At 43.1% G+C, this 26,046-nt stretch overlaps 1 protein-coding gene across 1 annotated transcript; it reads left to right on the forward strand.

The window, feature by feature from the left end:
* Positions 1-15,452: 15,452 nt before the first annotated feature.
* Positions 15,453-24,893, forward strand: timm17a (translocase of inner mitochondrial membrane 17A). Its single transcript, XM_033042527.1, has 6 exons — positions 15,453-15,579; positions 19,300-19,399; positions 20,211-20,274; positions 22,403-22,531; positions 23,320-23,430; positions 23,979-24,893. Exons 1-6 carry the CDS (start codon positions 15,554-15,556, stop codon positions 24,047-24,049), a joined length of 501 nt encoding a protein of 166 aa, XP_032898418.1. The 5' UTR covers positions 15,453-15,553; the 3' UTR covers positions 24,050-24,893.
* Positions 24,894-26,046: the final 1,153 nt, after the last annotated feature.

Genomic DNA, 26,046 nt, shown 5'->3' on the forward strand with positions numbered 1-26,046 from the left:
GCTCCACTCCTCCTCGTCTCCATTCTAAAGGTAAATTATTTTATTCAGAGGCTGTGCCCTCCGGTCCTAGACTCTCCCATTACTGGAAACATCCTCTCCACATCCACTCTATCCAGGCCTTTTATTATTCGGTAGGTCTCAATGCGATCTCCCATCATCCATCTAAACTCCAGTGAGTACAGGCCCAGGATTCCACGCTGCATCTCTAAACTAAACTAAACATGTTTTCTGTGGAAACAAGGAACTGCAGATGCTGGTTTACACAAAAGTACACAAAGTGCTGGGGTAACTCAGTGGTATAGTCATCATCCTGACCCAAAACATCACCTATCTATGTTCTCCAGAGTTGCTGCCTGACCCACTGAGTTATTCCAATACTTTGTGTCCTACAATGTTTTCAGTGACTGGTGCACATATCAGAAAATACTCAAGGAAACAAAAACTAATGGGCCTGTCCCACTTAGGCGATTTTTCAAGCGACTGCCGGCGACCGTCAAGTTGCCAGTAGTCGCCTGAAAAACCGGCAAATGGAACGGCGACTGTCAGAGTGGAACACAACACACATCGCTTCCTTCACCAGCCTGTTATGCAGACGGGGGACAGGGCAAGTGGGGGGGAACGCTGTCTGAGTGAAATTCACACGGTGCAAAGCCAATGTGATACAGACACACTGCGATGAACAGGAAAGTTGCTGCTGTAATTAAGACGGCAAAAGCATAGTGACCTTTAAAAGGCGGGGAGGGGGGGGAGAACATAGTAAGACATTTAAAAGGGAGGATGGGGGGGGAGAAGGGGGGAAAAGGGGGAGAAGGGGGAAGAAGGAATGGAGACAACCTTTAAGAAGCCAGAGATACACGGCTGTGAAGCTCGGAGGACATTTAACATTACCGGTCGGTTATCCTAGGTTCTGAAAACTACTTACTTTTTTTTCCCCATTGAGCCAATGAAATTCACCGGTCAGCACCGGCTACAACCTACGAGAACCTTCGAGAACCTTCAACCTCCTGGCAACCCATTAGGACCGCCCAGCGACCCAGCTACGGCGCGAGAATTCTTGCTACTCTCCATGGCGGCTTCATTCTAGTTGCCGCTGAAAAATTTGTGCCGACTATAACGAGGCCGCGACTTGTTCCCAGAATGCGGGAACTCTTCATGACCATGAAGGCGACTCCCCAGCAACCACCCGCGAACATGTGGCAACCATGTGGCAACTGCATAGTCTCCTGCAGTCGCCTAAAAAGTCGCCTAAGTGGGACAGGCCCATAAGACTGCAAAATTCATCTTCATTTGAATAAATGAACTCAATGAATTATGTCAAACTCCCTAACAGAATGTGGCAAGAAGAGTCATGAAGAGTCTGTGAATCGAGGACCAGAGGACATAGGTTTAAGGTGAAGGGGAAAAGGTTTAATAGGAATCTGAGCGGTAACTTTTTCACACAAAGGGTGGTGGGTGTATGGAACAAGCTGCCAGTGGAGGTAGTTGAGACTTTGACTCTCCCAACATCTAAGAACAGTTAGCCAGGTACATGGATAGGACAGGTTTGGAGGGATATGGACCAAACGCAGGCAGGTGGGACTAGTGTAGTTGGGACATGTTGGCCGGTGTGGGCAAGTTTCTATGTTCTATCAAGGGCCGAAGGGTCTGTTTCCACACTGTATCACTCTATGATTCTGTGACTCTGTCAAATCGTAACAGCAGAAAATGTTGGGCAGTCAGAAGTAAATATAACAAAAGGAACATATTATACTACATTTCATAATCTGTTTTGTCTTAGAAATTCCCTACGTGTAAGTTGCAATTATGAGTAAGGATAAATTACAAATTAAATGTTGTAAAGGTTGTGCAATGATGATATATAACCAAGGAACTGCAGACACTGGTTAATACATAGAAGGCACAAAGTCTGAAGAAGGGGCCCTACCTTCTTCATGGGCCATATAAAGCAGTTTTTCAGGATGCATCACTGCATGGTTTGGAAACAGCTCCATCCAAGACCATAAGAAATTGCTGAGAATTGTGGATACAGCCCAGACCATCACACAAGCCAACCTCCCTTCCTTTGACTCCATCTACATTTCACTAACATAATCAAGGATGAGTCTCACACCAGCCACTCCTTTTTCTCCCCTCTCCCATCAGGCAAGTGGTACAGAAGCATGAAAACACACACCTCCAAGTTCAGGGACAGTTTCTTCTCAGCTGTTATCAGGCAACTCACCAACTAGAGAGCAATCCTGACCTCCCATCTACCTCATTGGAGACCCTCGGACAATGTTTAATTGGACTTTACTGGGCTTTATCTTGCACTAAATGTATTCCCTTTATCCTGTATCTGTACACTGTGGACGGCTTGAATGTAATCATGTATAGTCTTTCCACTGACTGGATTAAACACAACATAGAAGCTTTTCACTGTACCTCGGTACATGTCAATACTAAATGAAACAAAACTGAACTAAACTAAACTAAACTAAACTAGAGTTACTCCAGCACTTTGTGTCTTTTTTTGTAAACCAGCATCTCCAGCTCCTTGTGTTCACACTTTACAATGTGTAAGGTGACAGAATGTAGCAAGAGGAGCAGTCAAATTATAACAGCAGAAAATGTTGGACAGTAAGAAGTAAATATAAGAAAGGGAAAATTTGATACAACATTTTGTGATAGGTTCTGTCACACAAATTACCTCTAAGAATAAGTTGCAATTATCAGTAAGGATGGATTGACAATTAAATCTTGAAAAGATTGTGCAGTAATAATGGAACTGCAGATAGATACAAAATGCTGGAGTAATTCAGCGAGAGAGGCAGCATCTTTGGAGAAACGGAATGGGTGATGTTTCGGGTCGAGACCCTTCTTCAATCTCAACCCGAAACGTCACCCATTCCTTCTCTCCAGAGATGCTGCCTGTCCCGCTGAGTAACTCCAGCATTTTGTGTCTACTTTCGGTGCAAACCAGCATCTGCAGTTCCTTCCTACACAAGGAACAGCAGATGTTGGTTAATACACAAAAGGGCACAAAGTCTGAAGAAGGGTCCCGCTCTGAAACATCTTCTATCCTTGTTCTCGAGAGACCCTGCCTGACCCGTGCGTTACTCCAGCACTTTGTGTCCTTTTGTAAAGTGATAAGTCGTGAGGCGTATATTTAGATGGAAACTCAGCTCTGGGAACAAATGCAGATAATTCTCAGTGCTCTTTAAGCACAGTTCCAATGGGACATGTATCGCTGCTTCAGCTGCTGAAACCTCAGTGTGTTTACAAGGAAGCACTTCACAAAGATTCTGGCTTAGCTGATGTAAAACCCGTGTAAACAGGGGTCATGACTCAGTACAGATGAGAGAGTCTTGATCACAGCTGCTATTAAGAGGCCAGTCTTTCAGTGGAAAGGTTGGTGGTGTCTAACAGTCTCCAATGCCAACACAGGCTGGGAAAACGACTGCCACAATTTCAACCTTTCATGGTGAAAATTGTAATAAATGTTTATAGTTTTGGCTCAGAGATACAGCATGGAAACAGGCTCTTCGACCTTCTGAGCCCATGCCGACCATCGATCACACATTTATACTAGTTCGATGTTATCCTACTTTTTTTTTTTTTTTTGTTTTTTTTGTTTTTTTTGTTGTTTATTTTATTAGAAGTTAATACAATACAAAACAATACAGTGGCACCTAATTTTAGGTGCCAACTATGTCATACCGTAATCCATTCTATGTACAACCTCTAGTTTTATGTTATGAGTAGGCAAGACAAGAAAAAGAAAACAATAGAAAGGGGAAAGAGTGGAAAAATAGATGGTAGAGAGTAGAAAAATGTGAAGTGTGTATATAAAAAATAAAAATAAAAAAATAAAATAAAAAAGAAAAGGTGGAAAGTAGAAATAGAAGAAAAGAAAAGGCCCCTTAAAAGAGAATTTTTCAAATCTATATTCAGAGATGTAAATCTATCCACGTCATGAACTGAAATCAGCAATCCTTATGGTACCGCTGCATCACATGATTCCAAAAAGTCGATGAAAGGAGACCAACTCCTTAAGAATTGGTCATATTTATCTATTAGTCGGAGTCTCATTTCTTCAAGGCGTGGTATGTCCATCATATTCCTAATCCACATTTTAACAGTTGGTATGGTTGTATTTTTCCAAAATTTAAGTATCAATTTCTTTCCAATTATTAACCCATAATTAAAAAAAACATTTTGGTCTTTATTTAAATTGGTATCTTCTCCTATTATTCCAAATATAATCCATTCCATTTTGGGTTCTATTCTTGACTTGAAGAGCTTTGTAAATATATCAAATATATCACTCCAAAATGTATTCAACTTTGTACATCCTACAAATGAATGTGTTAAATTAGCGTTTTGAAACAAACATTTATCGCATCTGGGAGAGACGTTTGGATAAAATTTATTCAACCTCGTTTTTGAATAATATAGTCTATGTAATAATTTGAATTGAATTAAATTATGTCTTGTATTAATAGAACAGTTATGTGTATTCATCAAATACTTTTCCCATCTATCCTTCGAGATCTTTATCATTAGCTCATGTTCCCAATCTTCCCTTAGTGCTTCTGTTGAGGGTGATTCTCTATATAATATATTATTATAAAAGTATGATATTAATTTTTGTGAATCAGCCTTAATATTCATTGCTTCTTCTAAAGGGTCTAAAAATATAGTTTGAAATCTATGTATATATTTCTTCATAAAGTCACATACCTGTATATATTTAAAATATTGATTATCCTTCAATTTAAATTTTAATTTTAATTGTTGAAATGATAACAGTTTACCCAATTCATACATATCCCCGTTATCCTACTTTTTCATCCACTCTCAACACACCAGGGGCAATTTACAGAGGCCAGTTAACCTACAAACCCGCACGCTTTTGGGATGTGGGAGGAAACGGGAGCACCCGGAGGAAACCCACGTGGTCACAGGGAGAACCTGCAAACTCCACACAGACAGCAGGATTGAACCCGGGTCTCTGGTTCAATAAAGCAGCTCTACCAGCTTCGCCACTTGGCTGCCTACAGTCAATTAAAATTAAGAAAGTTAGTCAGTGTTATTCTGTGAGAGGGCAGATGCAAAAGTGAGATAACATAGAACTAGAGTGAATGAGTGATCGATTGTTGGCGTGGACTCGGTAGGCAGAAGGGCCTGTTTTCGTGCTGTATGACTCTATGACACTATGTAATGTTATGGCAGTGCGTGTTTGCACCTCAAAGCAAATTGGCAGGAAAATTTTATTAAAAACTATTAAACCCATCACTGCAAAAGCATTTGAATGTGTTTAGAGTCCTAATATGCAGAAATATGACATTACTTTAACTTCAAATAAGAAAAATTGCATTCCTTCCTAGTACAACTACTGAAACAAGAAAAAGATATGGATGGATCCCTAGATTACATACCACATATTTATGTGTTTAGCGTGAATTTGCATCGTCTACCTCATTAGCTCCATACAAGTGTCTATGTTTCTGGATGTTTACTTCTCCAAGTAAATTGGCAGGACAATCCTACTTAAAGAATTATGACTATCACTGCAGAAGTATTTAGATCTGGTTAGTGTCTTAATACATAGAGATCTGATGATATTTTGGATTAATATAGAAAGAATGACATACTTTCCACATGGAACAAGAAATCTATCGGTAAATTATGGTAACGTCTATCAGGTTTATATTTCACATTGTAAATGCTTCATATAATTGATGCCTTTTAGGCAATAGCAGCCAAGTGCTCATGGAGATATTTAAGAGGAAGTTAAAAATAAAGCATGAGTATGTTGCCTTTCGCAGTTGGGGAACCTTCGTATATTAGTTCACAGTTAGTCTAGTTTAGTTTGTTTATTGTCACGTGATACGGTGAAATCCTTTTTCCGAATGCTATCCAGACAAATCAAACCATACATAATAGGTGGAGGGGCTGCGGGGCAGGTAGTGTAGAGGAAGCCGGGAGGCTGCAGAAGGACTTGGACAGATTGGGGGAATGGGCAAAGAAGTGGCAGGTGGAGTACAGTGCTGCAAAGTGTATGGTTATGCAATTTGGTAGAAGGAATAAAGGCATAGACTATTTTCTAAATGGGGGGAGGATTCAGAAATGGAAGATGCAAGGGGACTTGGGAGGTGCTGGTGCAGGATTCCCAAAAGGTTAATTAGCAAATTGGGGTCAAGGAAAGAGCGTTCACGTCGCAGCCTTGTTTTCACCAATCTTTCCACCACCACGCACAAGAAGCACAAGAAGCGCAAGACAGACACTATTGTATGCAGATGCCGAGATGTGTGTTCAGCTTTGGCTGAACAACTTCTAATCTTGTGTATGGACTTGATAAGAAGAAGAATTAGCAAATTGAGTCAGTAATAAGGAGGGCTAATGCAATGTTAGTATTCACTTCGAAAGGACTAGAATATAAAAGCAAGGATATAATGCTGAGGCTGAATAAGATGCTGGTCGGGCCACATGTGGAATATTGTGAGTAGTTTCTGGGTCCTGTATCTGAGGAAGGATGTGCTGGCATTGTAGAGGGTCCAGAGGTGTTTACAAGAATGATCCCAGGGATGATTGGGTTAACATATGAGGAACGTTCGATCGCATTAGACCTGTACTCGCTGGTGTTTAGGATGAGGGGGAAATCTCAATGAAACCTATTGAGTAATGAAAGGCCTAGATAGAGTGCGTGTGGAGAGGATGTTGCCAATAGAATAAAACAATGTACCTTTAGAATGGAGATGAGGACGAATTTATTTTGCCAGAGGGTGGTGAATCTGTGGAATTAATTGCCGCAGACGGCTGTGGAGGCCAAGTCATTGGGTCTTTTTAAAACGGAGATTGATAGGTTCTTGATTAGTGAGGGTATCAATGGTTAAAGGGAAAAAGTAGTTGAGAGAGAAGAATAACAGCCATAATGGAATGGTGGAGCAGACTCGATAGGCCAAATTACCTAATTCTGCTCCTATGTCTTATGGTCTTGTGAGTACCGCAGATTCTCTTTTGGAACATCACGCAGAGAGTTGACACAGTGGGCGGCGCAGTATGCAGTGGAAAAGTTCCTGCCCTACAGCGCCAGAGACCTGAGTTCAATGCTGACTGTGGATGCTGTCTGTACAGAATTTGTAGTTCTCCCTGCGACCATGTGGGTTTTCTCCGGGTGTCCCGGTTTCCTCCCACGCTCCAAAGACATACAGGTTTGGAAGGAATCAAATACACAGGACTAGATGTTAAGAAGTCCCTTGTGCCAATAGGTGGGGAGCATTTCACGACATTCGTTGATTGTTGAGAGTGGTAGACGCTCAACATCTGTGGGGGGGGGGCGGGGGGGGGGGGTGGGGGAGTGGATACGTATATCTTGGCCTGGGTAACCTTCAGGACAGTTGGGCACAGGACACATCATCAGTAGTGTACCCTTGCATCACTGGGTGTTTCGGCCTTTTATCACTATACACCCTCCACAAGGGCGGCCCGCTGCAGGATGATCAGCCCTCAGCGCGTGTCCCGTGTCAAACCGTCCCAAAGATTCACCCTGAAATACTTGGGGCCCAGCATGGGTCTTTCCGCTTGAGCCAAATCCACCGGCTGCTTCTTTCAGCCGCCTCTGAGAGTGATCTTATGGTCTTCCGCAGAGCCTGACCGTGGATTCCAAGCTCCTTCAGCAGTCTGATGGTAGATGACGCAACAAATCCTCTGCATCCCACTTCAACTGGATAGACTTTGGTGTTCCAGCCACGCTGCGTTGCCTCTGCTGCAAGCTCTGCGTAACGCAGCTTCTTACGCTCATAGGCCTCCTCAACAGAGTTCTCCCATGGAACTGTGAGCTCTATGATGTAAGCAGTCTTCTGTGAAGGGGACCAGAACACCAAGTCTGGCCTGAGGTTGGTGGAAGCAATTTCAGGTGGAAAAACTAGTTGTCGGCCGATGTCCGCCAGCATCCTCCAGTCGCGGGCCCTGCATAGGTTTCCTTCTTCTGATCTGGTGGAAGGATGTTTAGATGTTTTCTGTCCTTCTCGGACAAAGGTTGTTGCCCTTAGGGGGAGGGGGTTGCTTGCTCTCGGAGGCAAGGAGTTGGTCGCACACCGCCTGTTCTCAAGGGCTGATGCCAGGCTTTTTAGTACCTGATTATGCCGCCACGTGTATCTCCCTTGCGTGAGGCTGGTCTTGCAGCCTACCATGATGTGTTTGAGGGTCGCTGGAATTGGGCAGAGGGCACAGGTTGGATCCTCGCCGTACCACTGATGGAGGTTCTTTGGTGATGGAAGCACATCATAAGTCGCTCTGATGATGAAGCTGATCTTGCTTGCTTCCATTTCCCATAGTTCTTTCCAGCTGATCTTCCTCCGCTCCACACCTTCCCACTGCATCCATTGCCCCTGTTTGGCAAGAGAGACCGCCTTTGCACTTCTTGCGGCCTCCTCTTGTCGCCGCACCTCCTCGACCACCAATGTCCTCCGCTCTGATGTTGTGGCCTTTCGCCAAGTTGGTTTACTTGTCGTAAGGCCAAAGCCTCCTCTTCCCTGCTGGACTTGCCCCACGATGTCTTTGTATCTCAGGGCTGATGAAGCTTGCTGTACTGCATCAGATGGCGTCCACTTCCGGCCAGTTACTAGGGGCGGCGCAACAGCACTGATGGTCTTGTCTCTAGAGTCCCTCAGTGTCATCTGAAGTCTTACTTTAGAACACTTGTATTCCTCTGTTAGACTAGTGAGAGGTAGTTCCAGGACCCCTTTGCCATATAGGCCAATGTTAGTTAGACATCATGGGACCCCGAGCCATTTCTTCGCGTATGAAGTTATGGTTCGCTCCATCTTCTCCACAGTTGTTATTGGGGCTTCATAAATGGTCAGTGGCCACATTGTCCGAGGAAGGAGTCCAAACTGTAGGCACCAGAGCTTCAGTTTCCCAGGCAGTAGGGTCTGATTGATGTTCTCCAGGCCATTGACAATTTCTTGCCTTAGTTGTTCCACCTGCTCTTTATCCTTGAGACTTGCATTGTACCATCTGCCCAGGCTTTTAACTGGCTGTTCAGACACTGTTGGTATAGGGTCGTCACCGATACAGAACCTTGTGTCTCTAAGCACCCCCTTGACTATGGAGATGCTTCGAGATTTACTTGGTTCGCCATGATGCCTACTTCCAAGCGCTGCCATGTTGTACTGAAGTCAGCTGTTGTGAAGCACAGCTGCAGGTCTTGGAAATAGCTCTTGACCAGTGTGGTGATGAGCTCTGGTACATGGAAAAAGGCAAAAGATTCCCAAAGGAGTTCATGGGGAACTGAACCAAATGCATTGGCCAGATCGAGGAAGATCACATGTAGGTCTCTCTTCTCCTTCTTAGCTGCTTGGATCTGGTGCCAGATCATGCTTGTATGCTCCAAGCAGCCCGAAAATCCTGGAATTCCTGCTTTCTGTACAGATGTATCAATGTACTTGTTTGTTACCAGATAGGTGGACAGCCTTTGTGATACAATGCTGAAAAAGATTTTTCCCTCGACGTTGAGGAGACATATTGGCCGGAATTGGCTGATGTCTGACGCATCCTTTTCTTTAGGTATTAGCACGCCGCCGGCCCTTCGCCACGCCTTAGGTATTGTTTGCTTCTTCCACACCACCCTCATGAGCTTCCATAGAAAGCGTAACACATCCGGTGCGTTCTTGTAGAGCTTGTATGGTACTCCATTTGGCCCCGGAGCTGATGCTGCTCTTGCTCGCCGGACAGTGTTCTCTACCTCTTTCCATCTTGGAGGGCTGGTGTCCAGGTTGAATTCAGGTGGTTGAATAGGCGGGATGTCATGTGGGATGACTAACTGCTCATGCCTTTTCGTGTCTTGGTGGGCCTTTTCCAGGTGTTCCTCCAATTCCCGTTTTGATGTTTTCAAAGTTCCACTTTTTTCCTTTACGAAGAGGTCTTTGATGAACTTGAAAGGGTCTTTGTAGAACTGTGTTCTTGTGTGTTCTTTCTTCCTGCGATGTTTCCTCACGTTCTCTGCTTTTCGCAAGGTTGCCAATCGGCTCTTGATGTCCTCTTGGAGTAGCATGAGACCTTCTCTCTCTGCCTCAGTTGCCTTTTTCCATTGCTTTTTCAACTGTCTCCTCTCTCTGATTAGCCTCTCGATCTCCTGCTGCCTCCTGGACTTGATTGGTGTTGGTAATTTCTTTCCACCTCTTCCTTTACTCACCCCAAACCGTTCTTCTCCATAGCTGTAGATTGTGTTGCCCATCCTTTCAAGCTTTTCCACTGCTGTGCCCGCTTGTTGCTCCAAGATATGTATAAGGTCACTGTTGACCGTCACCCACTCTTTCTTTTCAACAGCTTTGGGCCATTTCACTCCAGGTTTGTGCCCTTTGATCTTTCCCTCCAATGGAGGTCTTTGTCGTTGTTGCGTGGGCTCCTCCACCGGCATTTCTGTGCTTGTATCACCCTCTTCAGTGACATGGGTGCTGATGCTCTGCGAACTTTGGTTTGAGTCCTGTCGCTGTGCTTCACTCGACTGATTTGACTGGTTGCTTCGTAAGAAGTACTGGTCAATGCGAGGCCCATGTCTCTGCTCTCTCAAGCACTTTTTCCTCCCTTGGTGGATCTTCAAGCCCTTCACTGATGTAATTTTCTCCCAACCACAAATGCACACCTGAAGTTTGTGTCCCGCAGCTGTTGTGGATGTCTCATGTGCCATGCTCTCCTTGTCCGTAGTCGTTTCCGTTCCTGGGTCTGTAACCGTGTTATCAATCGGTGAGCCATCTTCCGCCCCCGCTCTCGCAGGCTCTAGGGGTATTCTCTTTAATTTACTTTTAGTAGCATTTAGCGGGTGTCTCCAACTAACTGAAACAGCGTTGGGGACTGCTATCATGGGTAGCTAGCCCATGACGGCCCCAGTGGGGTCTGTTCCCTCCTGTCAGCTGTCTCTCCAAGCTGTCACGTGGACTTTCCCATGTTGTCAGCTGCCCTTTCACAGCAGTCACTGGACGAGTCCAGATTATCAGAATCAAATACACAGGACTAGATGTTAAGAAGTCCCTTGTGCCAATAGGTGGGGAGCATTTCACGACATTCGTTGATTGTTGAGAGTGGTAGACTCCAAAGACATACAGGTTTGTAGGTTAATTGGCTTCTGTAAGATTGTAAATTGTCCCTAGTGTGTAGGATAGTGCTAGTGTACGGGATCATCGCTGGTCGGCGCAGACTCGGTGGGCCGAAGGGCCTGTTTCCGTACTGTATCGCTAAACTAAACTAAACTAAATATTTTGGCACATCTTGCAACTTAAGGCTAGTCTAAAGGACAATTAATATTTGCTACTTATCAAAGACCTAAGAACATCGAAGATAAACAAATAGAAGGGTAACGATATAATTGGAAAGGTCCTTTTCACTGACTATCAAGCCTCCATTTACACCATCTCAAGTTTATTCTATCTATACTCCCCTCAGCTCTCCAAGCCGATAAGGTTGCCTGGTGCTCTCAAATTTCCAATTTGAGTAGACCAAACAACAGTCATATTTGCCTTCACCAAATCTACTCCGCTGAAAAATTGCTCTATTAAAACTCACAAAAATAGTCTGCTGCTGGTAAATAATTGAACATAACATAATTTGAGTCATTTCTTATCATTTTAAAATGTTAAAATAACAATTCCAATTCCAAGAGAACATTTAGTTGGCATGCAATTATTGTTTAAACCAAGCAGTGGAATGGTCATGAATTCAACAAATCCAGAACATTAATTTTAATTAAATTATATTTACTTCACTATTTAGTCAGTTAATGTTGAGTATGATTAGCCATACACATAACAACTATTCCAGAACCAAACCAAAGATTAATTCACTTCTTTTTAAATTCAAAGTGGCTCTCCTCCCACTTAATCTTAGTTTAGGTTATTGTCATGTCTACCGAGGTAGAGCTTTTGTTGCTTGCTAACCACTCAACAGATAGACTATACATGATTACAATCAAGCCATCCACTGTGTACAGATACACGATAAAGGGAATAATGTTTCGTTCAAGCTAGATGCAGGAAGATTATTCCCGATGTTGGGGAAGTCCAGAACTAGGGGTCACAGTTTAAGGATAAGAGGGAAGTCTTTTAGGACTGAGATGAGAAAATAATTTTTTACACAGAGAGTGGTGAATCTGTGGAATTCTCTGCCACAGAAGGTAGTTGAGGCCAGTTCATTGGCTATATTTAAGAGGGAGTTAGATGTGGCCCTTGTGGCTAAAGGGATCATGGGGTATGGAGAGAAGGCAGGTATGGGATACTGAGTTGGATGATCAGCCATGATCATATTGAATGGCGGTGCAGGCTCGAAGGGCCGAATGGCCTACTCCTGCACCTATTTTCTATGTTTCTATGTCCTCTGGTAGCTCGTTCCATATACCCACCACTTTCTCACTGAAAAAGTTGCTCCTCAGGTTTCTATTAAACAATTCCGCTGCACAGATACATCACAAAGTAGAAGAAAAAATCTTCAGTGTTTTCATGTTTATTAATTGTAAATTTTGAATGAAACATTATATTTAATGAAAGATATAGAAGCAAACTTATAAAGTGGTGCCCCCTTGAGGAGGTTTGAAGCAATGGCATTGAAATTGTCTCGTTGCTCTTAATCGACATGAATCATTCAGAACAACTTCATATTCTATTTCTATTTTTACTTTTCTCCTTCATGATTTCACTGATTCTTGAAAAGTTATGCCACTTGGTGCTAGTTATCAAAGGCAGAACCCAACAAAGGCAGAACCCAACTTTCTTTTTACTCGTGAACTTTTTTGTCATGCTGAAAAAAACGTCCCGGCTTACCTGATGCCCTGAGTACCTACGGCTGGCATAACGAGCCGCTATGATATATCTACGGACACCTACGGCCTCGCTACGGACATTCTCCGAGTTTGAATCAAGGGGAAAACTCGGGGGAATTCGTGAGTAACTCAGGAAAATGGGACAGGCCCTTAAGGCAGCAGCTCTACCAGTTGCGCCACAGTGATGCCCCTTGTGGCAGGTACATTGAAAGACGGTGGTACAGGTACATGGATAGGAAATGTTTAGAGGGATTTGGACCAAACACAAGTTGGGCCGAAGGGCCTGTTTCCATGCTATGTATCTTGATGAGTACAAATTGTCCTTCAGAGCATATCTTGGTACATGGATAAGTAACGTTTAGAGGGATAGAAACAAAGTGCTGGATTAATTTAGCAGGTCAGGCAGCAGCTTTGGGGAAAATAAATAGGTGACATTTTGGGTCGGAACCCTCCTGCTTTCAAGAGAGTTAGATTTAGCTCTTAGGGCTAAAGGAATCAAGGGATATGGGATAAAAGCAGGAACGGGGTACTAATTTTAGATGATCAGCCATGATCATCACACTGGCCAATATCACACTGGCCAACGAACTGAACACCTTCTTTGCCCGGTTCGAAACTGGCAACACCACCAGGAGTGGAATAACCCCGGCCATGGCAGAGGGACAGGCCTTAACACTGAGCACTCAGGAGGTACAGTGCGCTCTGCGTAGGATCAATCCACGCAAGGCTGCAGGCCCAGATGGAGTCCAGGGAAGGGTACTAAAGGACTGTGCTGTACAGCTGGCGGAGGTATTCACGAGAATCTTCAATCTATCTCTATCTCTGGCAACGGTCCCCAAGTGCCTGAAAACAGCCACCATAGTGCCGGTGCCGAAAAAGTCCAAAGTCACCAACCTGAACAACTACTGCCCGGTTGCCCTAACTCCAATCCCAATGAAGTGCTTCGAAAGGCTGGTCCTCTCCCATATCAAATCCAGCATCCCTGCCTCACTGGACTCTCATCAATTTGCATATAGGGCAAATAGATCAACAGAGGGTGCCATCTCTCTGGCTCTTCACACTGTCCTGACTCACCTGGACAGACAGGGCACGTACGTGAGGATGCTCTTCGTTGACTATAGCTCTGCATTCAATACGGTCATCCCCACCAAGCTCACCACCAAACTTCACCAGCTAGGCCTCAGCTCGCCGATATGCGATTGGATTCTGAACTTTCTGACGGAGCAACCGCAGGCAGTGAGACTGAGCCCGCACCCGTCCTCCACTATCACCCTGAGCACCGGCACACCACAGGGCTGTGTACTAAGCCCCATGCTCTACTCCCTCTTCACTCACGACTGTGTTCCTGCATTCGACACCAACACCATCGTGAAGTTTGCAGACGACACAACAGTGATTGGGCTGATCACCAACGGTGATGAAACAAAATACAGGGCGGAGGTGCAGAACCTGGCGGACTGGTGCACACGTAACAACTTGTCACTAAACACCTCCAAGACCAAGGAGCTGATTATTGACTTCAGGAGGTCCCATAATGGAGAATACGCCCCAATCTCCATTTACGGGGAAAGTGTGGAGAGAGTGTCCAGCTTTACGTTTCTGGGCACTCACATTTCTGAGGACCTCACATGGTCCACCAACACCGCTGCGCTGGTCAAGAAGGCACAGCAACGACTGTTCTGCCTGAGGACATTAAAAAAGACTGGTCTGCCCCAACAGCTGCTGACAATGTTCTACCGCTGCACCACAGAGAGCATATTAACGTATGGCATCTCTGTGTGATATCTCAGCTGCACGGATGCGGAGAGGAGAGCTCTTCAGCGCGTCGTCCACAGAGCGCAGAGGATCATTGGGACAGAGCTACCAGCCTTGGAGGGCATTTACCACACACGGTGCCTCAGGAAGGCCGTCAACATCCATAAAGGCTCATCACACACCTGTAACGGACTGTTTGAACTACTTCCCTCCGGCAGACGTTACAAGGCCTTCTACGCCCGTACCTCCAGACTCAGAAACAGCTTTATTCCAAGAGCTATAGCGGCTCTGAACCGGCCCTGCTGAGTGCCCACCACCCCCCATGGACTGTCTCCCTCGGATGGTCACGACACACAGCTTATTTATTTTACTTTTCTTTTTCATCGGTTGGAGCTGCATACTAAATCTCGTTGCACTGACGTGCAATGACAATAAAATATATTATTATTATTATTATTATTATTATTATTATTATTATCATATTGAATGATGGTGCTGGCTTGAAGGGCCAAATGGCCTACTCCTGCACCTATTTTTCTATGTTTCCTCAGACTGGGTTTAGAGGGAAGATAGATACAAAAGCTGTAGTAACTCAGCGGTTCAGTTGGTTACTCTAGCTAGTGTAGGAGGGAACTACAGATGCTGGATTAACTCAGCAGGTCAGACAGTTGGAGAGAAGGAATATGTGAAGTTTCGGGTCGAGACCCCTCTTCAGATTACTCCAGCTTTTTGTGTCTATTTTTGGTGTAAACCAGCATCTGCAATTCCTTCCTACACATTGGATTTAGAGGGATATGGGCCAATGGGATTAGTTTAGGAGGGAGGGAATGGGCAAGTTGGGCTGAAGGGTCTATTCAGTGACCACGTGACCCGGCACGGTCACGTTGTCCCGACTCTTACACGTTCTGCACATGCGCGCTGGCGGAGAGGGAGGGGGTGGACGTCGGTCCGGCGCATGCGCCCTGGTCCGGGCCGGGTCGGCAGCGGGGAGGTGACGGGAGCAAGATGGAGGAGTACGCGCGGGAGCCGTGGTGAGCTGGAGCTGGGGCTGGGGCCGGGGCCGGGCCGGGCCGGGTGATGTGACGGAGGCTCCAGCCGCCGGGAGTATCCGTGAGGTGGCGGCGGGGCCCGACCGGCGGGCGGGGGTGAAGGAGAGGGAGAGGGAGAGGGCGGGGGGTGAAGGTCAAGCGGAGGAGACCGGGCCCGGGGCTCATGATGGAGGTGTCTCCTCCACCTGCCCTCACTCCCTGGGGGGTGTCCCTGTGGGAGGGAGACAAGCCCAGAGACACGTGGAGTCATACATCACGGGCACAGGCCCTTCGGCCCAACCTGCCCCTGCTGACCCAGCTACACTAGTCCCACCTGCCCACCTTTGACCCATTTCCCTCTAAACCTTTCCGATCCGTGTACCAAGATACGCAATGAAGGACAATGTGTATGTCATAGAGTCATACAGCATGGAAACAGGCCCTTCGGCCTAACCTTCCCATTCTGCCAAACGCATCCCATCAACACTAGAAGGTACACAAAAATGCTGGAGGAACTCAGCGGGTGCAGCAGCATCTATGGAGCGAAGGAGATAGGCAACGTTTCGGGCCGAAACCCTTCTTCAGACTGATCAACACTAGATTCATCTGCCTGCGTTTGACCCATATCCCTCTAGCAAAAAACAGGAAATTATGGATGTGTGTAGCAAAGGTACAGCAGCTATCGTGGGTGACTTCAATCTACTTATAGATTGGGCTAACCAAATTGGTAACTACACTGAGGAGGAGGATTTCCTGGATGGTTTTCAAGGCCTATATGTAAAAGAACCAACCAGAGGGCAGGCCATCCTAGACTGGGTATTGTGTAATGAGGAAGGATTAGATAGCAATCTTGTTGTGCAGGGTCATGATATGGTGCAGCAGTAACCATAATATGGTGGATTTTGCATTAAATTGGAGATTGTCACGGTTGATTCAGATACGAGTTCCTGAACTTCAAAGGTAACTTTGATGGTATGATTTGGGAATTGGCGAGGATAGACTGGCAAATGATACTTAAAAGGTTGACGGTGGAGATGCAATGGCAAAGATTTATAGATCGCATGGATGAATTACAACAATTCGTCATCCCTGTCTGGCGTAAAAATATAACGGGGAAGGCGGCTCAACCGTGGCTAACGAGGGAAATCAGGGATAGTGTTCAATTCAAGGAAGAGGCATATAAATTGTCCAGAGGAAGCAGCAAACCGGAGGACTAACAAATTTAGAACTCAATAGAAGAGGACAAAGGGGTTAGTTAAGAGGGTGAAAATAGAGCATGAAAGAAAGCTTGTGGAGAATATAAAAACTGACTAAAAGCTTCTTTAGATATGTGAAGAGGAAAAGATTAGTGAAGACAAATGTAGGTCCCTTACAGTCAGAAACAGGTGAATTTATAATGGGAAACAAGGAAATGGCAGACCAGTTATACAAGTACTTTGGTTCTGTCTTCACTAAGGAATGAACTAAGGAAGACACAAACAATCTCCCAGAAATACTAGGGGACCGATGATCTAGTGGGAGGGAGGAACTGAAGGGAATCCACATTAGTCAGGAAATTATGTTAGTATAATGTGGATAAATGTGAGGTTATCCACTTTGGTGGCAATCACAAGAAGGCAGATTATTATCTGAATGGTGCCAGATTAGGAAAAGGGGAGGCGCAATGAGACTTGGGTGTCCTTGTACATCAGTCACTTAAAGTAAGTATGCAGGTACAGCAGGCAGTGAAGACGGTAAATGGCATGTTGGCCTTTATAGCAAGAGGATTTGAGTATAGGAGCAAGGAGGTCCTACTGCAGTTGTACAGGGCCCTGGTGAGACCATACCTGGAGTATTGTGTGCAGTTTTGGTCTCCTAATTTAAGGAAGGACATTCTTGCTATTGATGGAGTACTGCGTAGGTTCACCATGTTAATTCCCGGGTTGGCGGGACTGACATATGATGAAAGAATGGATCGACTGGGCTTATATTCACTGGAATTTAGGATGAGAGGGAATCATAGAAATATATATAAAATTCTTAAGGGATTTTAAGACTTAAGAATTAAAGACAGGCTAGATGCAGGAAAAATGGTCCCGATGTTGGGGGAGTCCAGAACCAGGGGTTACAGTTTAAGAATAAGGGGTAGGCTATTTAGGACTCAGATGAGAAAGAACTTCTTCACCCAAAGAGTTGTCAACCTGTGGAATTCTCTGACACAGAAGGCAGTGGAGGCCAATTCACTGGATGTTTTCGACAGTTAGATATAGCTCTTTGGGTTAACGGAATCAAGGGATATGGGGAAAAAGTAGGAATGGGGTGCTGATTTTGGATGATCATATTGAATGGTGGTGCTAGCTCGAAGGGTCGAATGTCATACTCCTGCACCTGTTTTCTTTGTTTCCATGTAAACCCTTTCCAATCCATTAACCAAGATATGAATTTGTATGTTATAAAATCACACAACATGGAACCAGGCCTTTTGGCCAACCTGACCGTAAATGCCCCATCTACATTGAGTCTGAAAAAGGGTTCCGGCTCGAAATGTCACCTATTCCTTTTCTCCAGAGATGCACCCTGACCCACTGATACTCCAATATTTTGTGTATATCTTTAGTATAAACCAGCATCTGTAGTTACTTCCTACACACTACTCCCCATCTACACTAGTCCCACCTGCCTGTGTTTGACCCATAACCTTCAAAACCGTTCTTTTACAGGCTGTTATAGTACCTGTCTCAGCTACCCATGGCAGCTCGTTCTACATACCCAACATCCTCTTGAGTGAAAAAGTTGCCCCTCAGGGTTCCTATTAAATCTTGCCCCTCTCACCTTAAACCTATATCCTGTAGTTTTTGATTCCCCTACTGCGTTAAATCTGCATTCATCTTATCTATTCCCCTCATGATTTTATACACCTCTATAAGATCACCCCTCAGCCGTATGCTCTCCAAGGAATAATCTGACTTCTCCCTATAGCTCAGGCTTTCAAGTCCAGGCAACTTCCTCGTAATTCAGTCTGAAAACGTCACCTAGCCATGTTTTCCAGGGATGCTGCCTAGCCTGCTGAGTGACACCAGCACTTTATGTCCAGATTTGTTCTTGGGATGACATATTTGCTGTGTGAAGAGGCGTTGATTAGACTGGATCTGTATTCCCATAAGGTTTGGAGGAATGAAAGGTGATATAATTGAAATCTCCAAATGATAAGTAATGGTGGAAGGTGGATGTTTCCTGCTCGTCTGAGGTATCTGAAACCAGAGCCCCAGTCCCAGTAGTCGGACTGAGATGAGGAGAAAGTTCTTTAATCAGGTGGTATATCTTTGGAATTCCATATCCTCAAAGTGCTGTGGAGCATCAGTCTTTGAATTCATTCAAAACAAAAATTGATGGATATTTGGATATTAATGGAATTGAGCAACATGGGGGTGATGCAGGTTCAGTAGATAAGCCACAATCTTATTGAATGGTGGAGTAGGCTGAAACGGCGAGGTGGCATACTTCTGTTCTTATGGATTAGAGCAGACCTTTGTTTACACACAGTAACTAGAGCTGGTATAGAGAGAATCATATAAATGGTGAATCAGTTGGTCTTGTGTGGAATTGTTTGGAGTTTTACTACTTTAGATTTTTAGCACATTCTTTAGGTTGACATATTAATGTTTTGTGCTATCTCCCTCTACCTCAGTGAAGCAGATACCACTGATGTGCAATGTCTAGGTAATGTTTATCCTTTCTCGTTAGCCCTTGGAGGATTGTCGATGACTGTGGAGGAGCGTATACAATGGGCGCCATAGGTGGCGGGATTTTTCAGTCTATTAAAGGCTTTAGAAATGCTCCAGTGGTAAGTCTCTTCACAACTCTGATGACAGATTTGATTTTTTTAAATAATGTTTAGCAAGGGTGTAAGTGAAAATGTTTAATTCCTTCATACACCAAATCGCACCATCGATTCTCTAACATCTCACTAATTTTGTAAAAATAAGTTTGAAAAGATTTTATATACGCTGTATGCAATTAAAATCTTACTTTTACTGTTGTAATGACAGGGTGATAATATTTACCACAAATTACTCCATGAAACTGGACAGGTATTACTGAAATTGTGGTTAAATTGATCAAATCTAGATGTGCCTGTTGTTGATGCCCCTACTCCTTCACAGGATGCCATGTAGAGTGGCGTTCCCAGCATTCGTGTATCAATATGAAGTTTAGAATCAGTCCAAAAACAGAGAAACAGGCCCTTTAGCACACTGACTATCATTTATACTAAAAAAAGGCACAGTGCAGGGGTGTCAGAGTTTACGGGGAGAATGGGGTTGACAGAAAAATATGCCTGACAGATACGGTCTTGGCATCACGGTCGGTGCAGACATTGTGGGCCGAAGGGTCTGTTCCTGTGCTGTATTGTTCTGTGCGCATGTATCCTTCATACATGCACAAAGGTAACCCGGTCAACAGTTAATAGTATTGATTAAATACATATATTACGCAGCCCACCGAGTTGACTGTCGGTAATAGTATCGCCATTCCAGAATGTATTTAAATTATATTACGCAAGTTCCTTCTGTAATTTGAATTTGGGTTACATTCGCCAATCTCCTGCACTACATTTGAGCATTATTTAAACATTATTTTGTCTTCTCTTCAACTAGGGAATGAGTCATCGATTTCGGGGAAGCTTAACTGCAGTAAAGACCAGAGCTCCACAGTTAGGAGGTATGGTACTCGTATTTGCAAAGCAGTATGTTTGTTTATTTAGTGAAGAACTAAGAGCCTATCTTTTACTGTTTTTTTTAAGTCTGTAGAAGGAACTCAACCTGGAATGTTGCCTATCCATTCCCTCTGCTGATTTACTCCAACACTTTGTGGTTTGTTCAAGATTCCAGCATTTGCTGTTCCTTGTGACACCATTTCAAAAAATGTTTGTTCTCCAAAGATAGGCATTTGGAAAACTAGCCATATTTGTGACAGAATACTAAGATATCCATAGGGACGCACAATGCTAGAATCTCTTGAGTGGAATACAAAATGCCTTGAAGGGGAACTACTTTGAAGTTCGACCCACTGAGTTACTCCAGTGGTTTGTGTTCGAACTCAGATATTCATACTGGAAATATCATTTTTATGTCTTGGAAATATGGGAATTTTAAACCATAAAATGATTTTGTAAATTATACCAAGAATGCTGTCCTGTAATGGCTTAACCAAATATTATCACCAAAGTCTGGATGTTCTTGTCATACTGTTGCATTTTGAGGAGAGATTTTACTGTCAGATATGCTATGTTTGATATGAACTGAAATTAGACCCCATTTACCTGTTGAAGTGGGCACAAACAGAGAATAATGTGTAATATTGAATTCCTTTTGGTCTTCTGGACAGGTAGATAGATAGATAGATAGATAGATAGACAGACAGACAGACAGACAGACAGACAGACAGACAGACAGACAGACAGACAGACAGACAGACAGACAGACAGACAGACAGACAGACAGACAGACAGACAGACAGACAGACAGACAGACAGACAGACAGACAGACAGACAGACAGACAGACAGACAGACAGACCGACCGACCTTTATTTATCAGCTGATATGAGCTGGCCATTTATTCATGTTATTTTGTGTTTGATGAAACATGCATCAGTGTGTAAAGTGGAAAAGCACTTTTGTTTGCATAATAACTTAAAACTGGGTTGATTGTGAAACATTTGCAGAGAACTGGTTCAGTCCAACCTCTGATTGATACATTGTGCATTGGTGAAATTCTTAGTGGAAGCCTTCAGCATGGTTTTTGCAATCGTGCTGATTCATTTTTATATTAATTTCAGAAATTTAAGTGTGTGTAAAATTAGTAGAAATGCTCAGTTTTGTTGTGTGAATTTAGCCGATAGCTTCATTTAGAATTTTCCTGAACTGGCAGTTTCAATAGGTGTTTGTGCAGCATAATTTTTCATAGATAGACACATTGCTGAAGTAGCTCAGCGGGTCAGGCAGCACCTCTGGAGAAAAATGATTATATTATTAGTCTGAAGAAGGGCCCCGACCTAAAACGCCACCCATCCTTTTTCTCCAGAGATGCTGCCTGACCCACTGAGTTACTCCAGCACTTTGTGTGTCACTTTGGCATAAACCAGCATCTGCAGTTCTTTGTTTCTACGTTTTCCATGTTTAATTAAGATTTCCAAGGGCAATTCCTCCACACAAAAAATGCTTTTACCATCCAGAGCTACTATCTATTTTATATGCTAATTGTATCATACTAAATATGACCAGTGAGTGTTGCTTATTTTAATCTGACGAGTAGAGCTGCTTTAATTGTATAATGTTGCTTTGAAACATGTGAATATTTGTATATACTTATTAATCTCTGCCAAGCACTAGAAAAAGAATAGAAGGGGATTACATCAGAATGAAAGACTCTGTTTAAGAATTGCATACTTAATAATGTCTGAGATGTTTAATAAATTTATATTTTTAGCTATCATGATTTATTAACATCCCATGGAGATCTGGCAATATTATAATCCGTAGGTGGACACAAATTGAAACTATAATTAAAAATAAAGTTACAATTATCAATAATTTTGTTCTATCCATATGACCACTGCTTTTGTTTTGATTTTGTGATTAATTAGTTTATTTAATAGACTGATAACTTAAAAGTATAAAATCAACAGTTAAAAATTAAATGTTATTAAAATAATGTTCACTGAACAATTTAGTGATCAGTACACTGTGCTATTACAAAAAATGTCCTGATTATATTTAAATAGTGTTGGTGCATTATAGTTTTAATTAAGTGCTGGAGTAATTATACAGGTGCACATTTTTTTTTCAGGTAGCTTTGCCATCTGGGGCGGTCTGTTTTCAATGATTGACTGTGGTTTAGTGAAGGTCAGAGGTAAAGAAGACCCTTGGAATTCCATAACCAGTGGAGCTTTAACAGGAGCCATATTAGCTGCAAGAAGTAAGTGAAACCTTTTTATACCAGGTGACATGAATCCTATCATTGGGATGTATTTACTGGGGAAATTGTGCATACGTTCTGCTGTTTAAGCAAGATGAGCAGCTAACCAGGCCAGTTAACCTGACATTCTGTTATGGAAAATTACTAGTCTATGCTTAGGCATGGAGGGACTGTGTTCCTTAAGCTTCTGGTTGATTGGAGAGATGAAGAATGTAATGTATATACAAGTATAATTACATAAGGAACTGCAGATGCTGGAATCGTGAGTAAAACACAGTACTGAGGTAACAATGGGTCAGGCAGCATCTGTGGAGAACATGGATTGTTCTTGATGAATCTGATTGAACTATTTGACACAAGAGGGTGTAGGTATATCCATGGGTTTTATTCAAATTTACTTCCAGAAGTTATTGGACAAAGTATCTCATATGAAATTACTAAAGTTAAAACTTGTGCAGCTGAAGACAAATTATTGGCTGTAATAATGATTAGGAGCATAGCTAAAGAGCAGAGTAAATAATAAACGGCATCCCACAATTGTTGCTAGCTTATACTCTCTGGTCTCAGATTCTATTTTGCCCCATTCCTTTAATTCAATACTGTGGTATTTTCCAAGTTTCCCTCCTGATATTTTATTCGTATGCACTCTATCCCTCAACTGCCAAAATAAATGTTAATTATATTCCTTTTCTTTGAGAAATAAATTTATTTTAAAAGGTACAATTTGGTTCCTTGCTGTGTTCTAGAGCACTTGTTGTAATTCATACACTGCGGCTACTTTCATTTAGATGGTCCAATGGCAATGGTGGGATCTGCTGCTATGGGAGGAATACTGCTCGCCTTGATTGAAGGGGCTGGAATAATGCTTACGCGATTTGCTTCAACACAGTTTCCAACGGGTAAGTTATAACTGTAAAGAGATCAGTAACAGAATTGGAATTGGCAAGATTGTCCTCATCTTCCTGTGCAGGATATTGTATACTATGACTTACACGGCTTTCAGCTCGAGTTGAGCATTGACAGCTATTTTAATTGTAACTTCACAAATCAATGCACATTTCCCCTATTTCCATGTTTGAATTCCACCAAATAAATTTCCTCGCCTTTTAGAGAATCGGTCTCTTTTTAAAGTCAAACTGTACCCATGGTGAGTGCAACAAAGGTACTTTATCTCTGCTGAAGCTGCATTCAGCTTTTACCACAACACAATATTGCTCCAGGCAATCTTCTATCATGTTCATCTTCCATGTTTCAAATGTTGACATCGCTGTCATCATCCGTCCTGAATTGGCTTCCACCGACAATAATTGAACAAAATTGTGCTGGATCTTAATATAGTGCTTAATATTAACCTGGAAAATACAACAAAAATAAGTGACCAGATTGTTCTATAATTACTGTGGATCAGGTGGGCTTTTTTGTTAAAGGAAGTATCTTCTCTTTCTAGGTCCACAGTTTGCAGATGATCCTAATCAACTACAAAATCCATCGTTTGGTGAATACAGACAATATCAGTGACATCCATTTGATTACTTTTAGTTTTTCGGATGTTGGCAAAGCAGATATCCTTTGAAGAACACTTACGTCTATGCTTAAATGCAGCCACGTTTAAGGCAGTTTATATTGCAAGGTTGGTATTGTTAAAGGCCTTTGCAGAAAATTAAATGAATGCAATGATTTTCTGTGGCCTTGTAATATATGTATATATGGTATATGCCAGACATTACATTATGTAACGGAGATTATTTTTGTGCCTGAGTTTTATATGTTCTCTGGTGAATATATTTGTAAATCTATTGGCATTATACATTATCACTTCAAACCAAGCAAAATATAACAAAACTAATCGTGTTAGGTACTGTACACTTTCAGGCATTTCATTTAACTCAAAATATTATTTGGTCTTTGAGTTTAATGTATTCAAGGCTCATCTTGGAAAATCTCTGGATTTAATTTATTTACTGCTTTCAGCACAAGATCTAAACACTTGGTGTGACAAGTTGTTTTAATATGGTCCTAGTCTTAGAACTGGTGTGAAATTTGTCACTATGAATTTGAAATTGGATAGGGGCGAGAATATATTATTTTACTATATCAAGGTAGGAGTTTAGGCAAACATGTTTAAAACATTAATATTTCTTCCCCATTCTCATATTGTAAACTTACAAGGTATTGGAGACAGTGACATTTGTATTCAATTATAATTGTATAATCCACTTAAGCTTCCATTGAGAGTTAAATTCTGTCTATAGTAGTACAGTGAAAATACTAACAGAATTAGATCTTATTGTTTTGCTGCTCAATGTTGTTCTGGCAAAAAGACGAACTGTGTCAATAAATGAAGTTAGTGTCATTACAATGATTTTGTTTCCACTTTCACATGGATACAATAAGTTATTTAATTGAAGTGTTCCCTGTGTAATTAATAAGTTGGTACAATGGGTTATTTACAATTCAATGAACAATTTACTTTAGACCAGGGGTCGGCAACCTTGTTCTGCATAGGAGCCAGGACACGTCTGGCCACGTGTACACATGGATCCCGCCCGTTCAAGGGTCCACTGGCCCCTAGTTATGGGCGCTCACGAACATGGCGCACCTACGGACCATTGCCTTGGCTCGGTCCTGCAGGCAGTGGCTCAAATACTCGTACTCACTCATCCCAGGCCTATTGACAACCCCGATCCTGACAGTGAAGCCCAGACACAGAAGGTGCGCGGCCGTGCAATGCGGTACAGCCAGCACTCGGCGGCTTCGCCATTGCGGCATCCTTGCGTCGCCGCGGCCCGGGAGGTACTGAAGGTCTGCAGTCCGGATGATTTTGGGTTACGGACCGCATTGGGGCCGTAGATTGCCGACCCCTGCTTTAGCGATTCAGCATGGAAGCAAGCCCTTCACCCCACCAAGTCCACGACGAGCAGCCATCCCTGCCTACTCACTGGAGACAATTTACAGAAGCCAATTAACCTACAAACCTGTACATCTGTGGGAGGAAACCAGACAAAACCCATGCGATCTCAGAGAACGTACAAAGTCCGTCCAGACAGTACCCATACTCAGGAAGTTACTCTGGTGCTGTAAGACAGCAATTCTACTATTGCGCCACACCCAAAATAGTTTAGTGTACAACTATTGAATTTCAGCAATGCTTTTTAACAGCTAAATATACTACTAATTTATAAAAAATTTTTGCAAACCAGGATTTTATAACTGAAAACCCAGGTCCGTGCATCCAATATTAAGGAGGTGGTGTTGGAGTTAACAAAACAAAGGTGGGGGATAGACTCAACTAGCAGATTCACGATCCCTAGCTTATCCGGCTTTCATTCCTGTTCAATGTCAGAATAGTATGGTCAAAGAATATTAAAAGCAAAATATGTTAATAATATCTTGCTGCCAATCCTGTCCATTTAAAGGAATTATTCGTTTGAGGAGCCTGCCTGCAAAATGGCCGTGTTAATGCCACACTGCTGGAGGAATGCTACTTGAGAACACAATTGGGAAGATTACTGGTC

This window comes from Amblyraja radiata, chromosome 24 (assembly GCF_010909765.2).
Source record: "Amblyraja radiata isolate CabotCenter1 chromosome 24, sAmbRad1.1.pri, whole genome shotgun sequence".
NCBI lineage: Eukaryota > Metazoa > Chordata > Chondrichthyes > Rajiformes > Rajidae > Amblyraja > Amblyraja radiata.